At 34.0% G+C, this 2,628-nt stretch overlaps 1 protein-coding gene across 5 annotated transcripts in view; it reads left to right on the forward strand.

Annotated features, from left to right (window-relative positions):
* Positions 1–2,628, forward strand: part of FAM184A (family with sequence similarity 184 member A) — a 141,010-nt gene that overhangs the window by 131,781 nt on the left and 6,601 nt on the right. For all 5 annotated transcript variants that reach the window (XR_335892.2, XM_006157854.1, XM_006157853.3 and 2 more), the window contains one exon: positions 1,319–1,436. Coding sequence is in view for 4 of the 5 variants with exons in the window: in XM_006157854.1 (XP_006157916.1) it covers positions 1,319–1,436 (118 nt within the window). In the remaining variant the exon portion in view is untranslated. The remainder of the gene's footprint in view (positions 1–1,318; positions 1,437–2,628) is intronic.

Here is a 2,628-nt window from a genome sequence, read left to right on the forward strand (position 1 = left end):
AAAATACCCCAGGGACATCTTTTGGGTCTCCCAAAAAAAAAAAAAAAAAAAAAAAAAAACCAAACTCTTAAAATCTTTACCCATAGAATACATAAGAGTAATTCCTGCACATTGTAATAAATGCCAGGGCATTTTATGTGAGCCCAGTTAGCATATCACTTTTCACTAAGTTTGCACTGTCAGAAGTAAACAAAAGTAAAGTCAATGAAACTTAGAACCAACCTCACACTGAACTGATATTCCCACTGGGCCCGAGACAATCAGTTCTTAAGCCCACACTTCCTAATTACCCTCAGACTCCCACACGCCATTGAATTTTAGCCATGAGGCTGTGTTCTCTCCACATCTATCTTGGGCTGAGTCACTGAAGGGGACCTCTGGTATACAATACACAATTTCCCGGTACTCCTCTGGAATTTGGAGTGCAAGTAGGAATGATCACTGATTTCTAGAAGGTAGACCATCTAGAAGTTACTCGGTGTTTGTTGAGTGAATCTTCATGGTTTAACTTTATTAAGCTTAAATTTTATTCTTTATATTACAAAAACAATAAGATGTTTTACTCGTTATGTTTCTGAAATGAAAAGGGCTTTTTTTTTTTTTCAGACTAAATCAGCAGTTTTCGTTTGCATTCTCAAGTTGCCGTTTGATATTAAGACTGTGTCACCACTGCTTATAAAAAGTCTTTAGTGGCTTTCAGTCCTATTACCAAGTCAGTCATTCAAAACAGAATAGGCCTAGAAGGGAATATAATAATTATCTTACCTGATTAGCCATTGTTGTTTACAGTTTATATGTATTGATTGGTTTATAGAATTTTTAAAACTGCATTTCCCATAAACCAGAAAAAATGCTGTCATATGTGTGTGTCCTTTGTTCCCCTCTCCTCTGTATCTTTTCTTGTCCCTTTTATATATGTTACAAGACCTTATGCTATCACACAGTATTCGATTTGTGGTACTTGCTCTTAGTAGGAAGCCTACATTTCTGGCATCAAACTTACACTTGCCAGGTCAGTGTCCTTTGGTTAATCATTTCTTATGCAGAGCTCACATCACCTCACCTCCAAAGACCCTTGAATGACTTAAAAAGAGTAAATTCTTCAAACTATAACCTGTAAAGCATTTAAGAACACCATCTACCCAATAAAGCCTTCATTATAACATTATAGCTCTTTAAAGCAGTCATGTCATTGGGCATAGAAGTTTTAATGAAAAAAAACTGTTTCACATGTGTGAGTTTTAATGGACTAATTTGAAAAATGTAGGGGTTACAAAAGAATGTGTTTGAATCATATCATGAGCTTTCTTGTTTTTAGACTAGAAGAAATGGAAGAAAAATATCTCATGAGAGAATCAAAACCAGAAGATATACAGATGATTACAGAATTAAAAGCCATGCTTGCAGAAAGAGACCAGGTTATAAAGAAACTAATTGTAAGATTCTTTGTTTTTAGTGTAACCACATTAGTTACACAGGTTACAACAAAGTAAGATTACTGACTGTTGACTGAGAAAACATGAGAAAGTATTATTAAGTAATTCTAAATGAAAATGAAAAATAAGAATATGTGCATATGATTTAAAGTTTATTAAAATATTTATTAATAAAATTAAATATATATAATTTTTTAAATTTAAATTGTGTCTAGGTGAGATAATTGTGCCTCTTTCTGAAGTATTTTTTTAAAGAAATAGTCTTGGGACCAGCAGTTAGCATAATGACTATGTCGCTGGACTCCCATATAGTCACCCACGGTTCGAGTCCTGGACGCAGTGGCTTAAACTCATGCCAGGTGCGTGTGAATGCATGTCCAAGATCCCAAGAGGAGAATGGAGAAGGGATTGCAGTGTGGCTATCCCCCCAGGGGGTGATTTCTCACTTTCTATCTATCTCTCTCTGTCTTTCCAGCGAGGACATGCACCCTATAGCAAAAAAAAAAAAAAAAAAAAAAAAAAAGTCTTTATGATATATACTAATTGTTTAGTATTTATACTATTGCTGATATACAATTAATATACTGTTGAAGTATGTGTATGTGTATTATACAGGTGGACTTACAACTAAGAACAGTCAGCACTTCTGTATATTTGCCTGCATTGTACACTTTAAAGTTTAGTATGTTAATTTCCTAAATGTATTCTACCAAACACTGATCCAAAGAGGAGATACACTATAGGTAGGCTCCATAGTCTAGCCTAAGAAAGGCTTCTTGCTTTCAGAGTCAGTAACACTTAAAGTGTTGAGGGCACTGGCAACTCTGTATCAGGGAAAAAAACACAGATTTAACCATAAATACATTGCCTTTATTAAAGCCATTCTTCAAGAATAAAAAATTACACGTTTTTAAAAACTCATAAAATAGCTGAATCTTCTAAAATTATATGTCTGGATCAATAACTAAAATATTTGCTTTTTTACTGCCACTAACAACTGAGAATCTTTTACAATAAAACTACAAACAGAACACTAATCATTCTACATTCTCATTGATTTCTTTACTTGAAAACTTAGGACATTTACATGCAAAGAGAATGTAAGAGCAGCATTAATTTCTGAAGCCTGTTTTCATCATTGCATCTCGTTTAGCACTTAGGAAAGCCGGCCTATTCTCTGGTATGAAAAATT

Source organism: Tupaia chinensis, unplaced genomic scaffold (genome assembly GCF_000334495.1).
Source record: "Tupaia chinensis unplaced genomic scaffold, TupChi_1.0 Scaffold000563_1, whole genome shotgun sequence".
Lineage (NCBI taxonomy): Eukaryota > Metazoa > Chordata > Mammalia > Scandentia > Tupaiidae > Tupaia > Tupaia belangeri.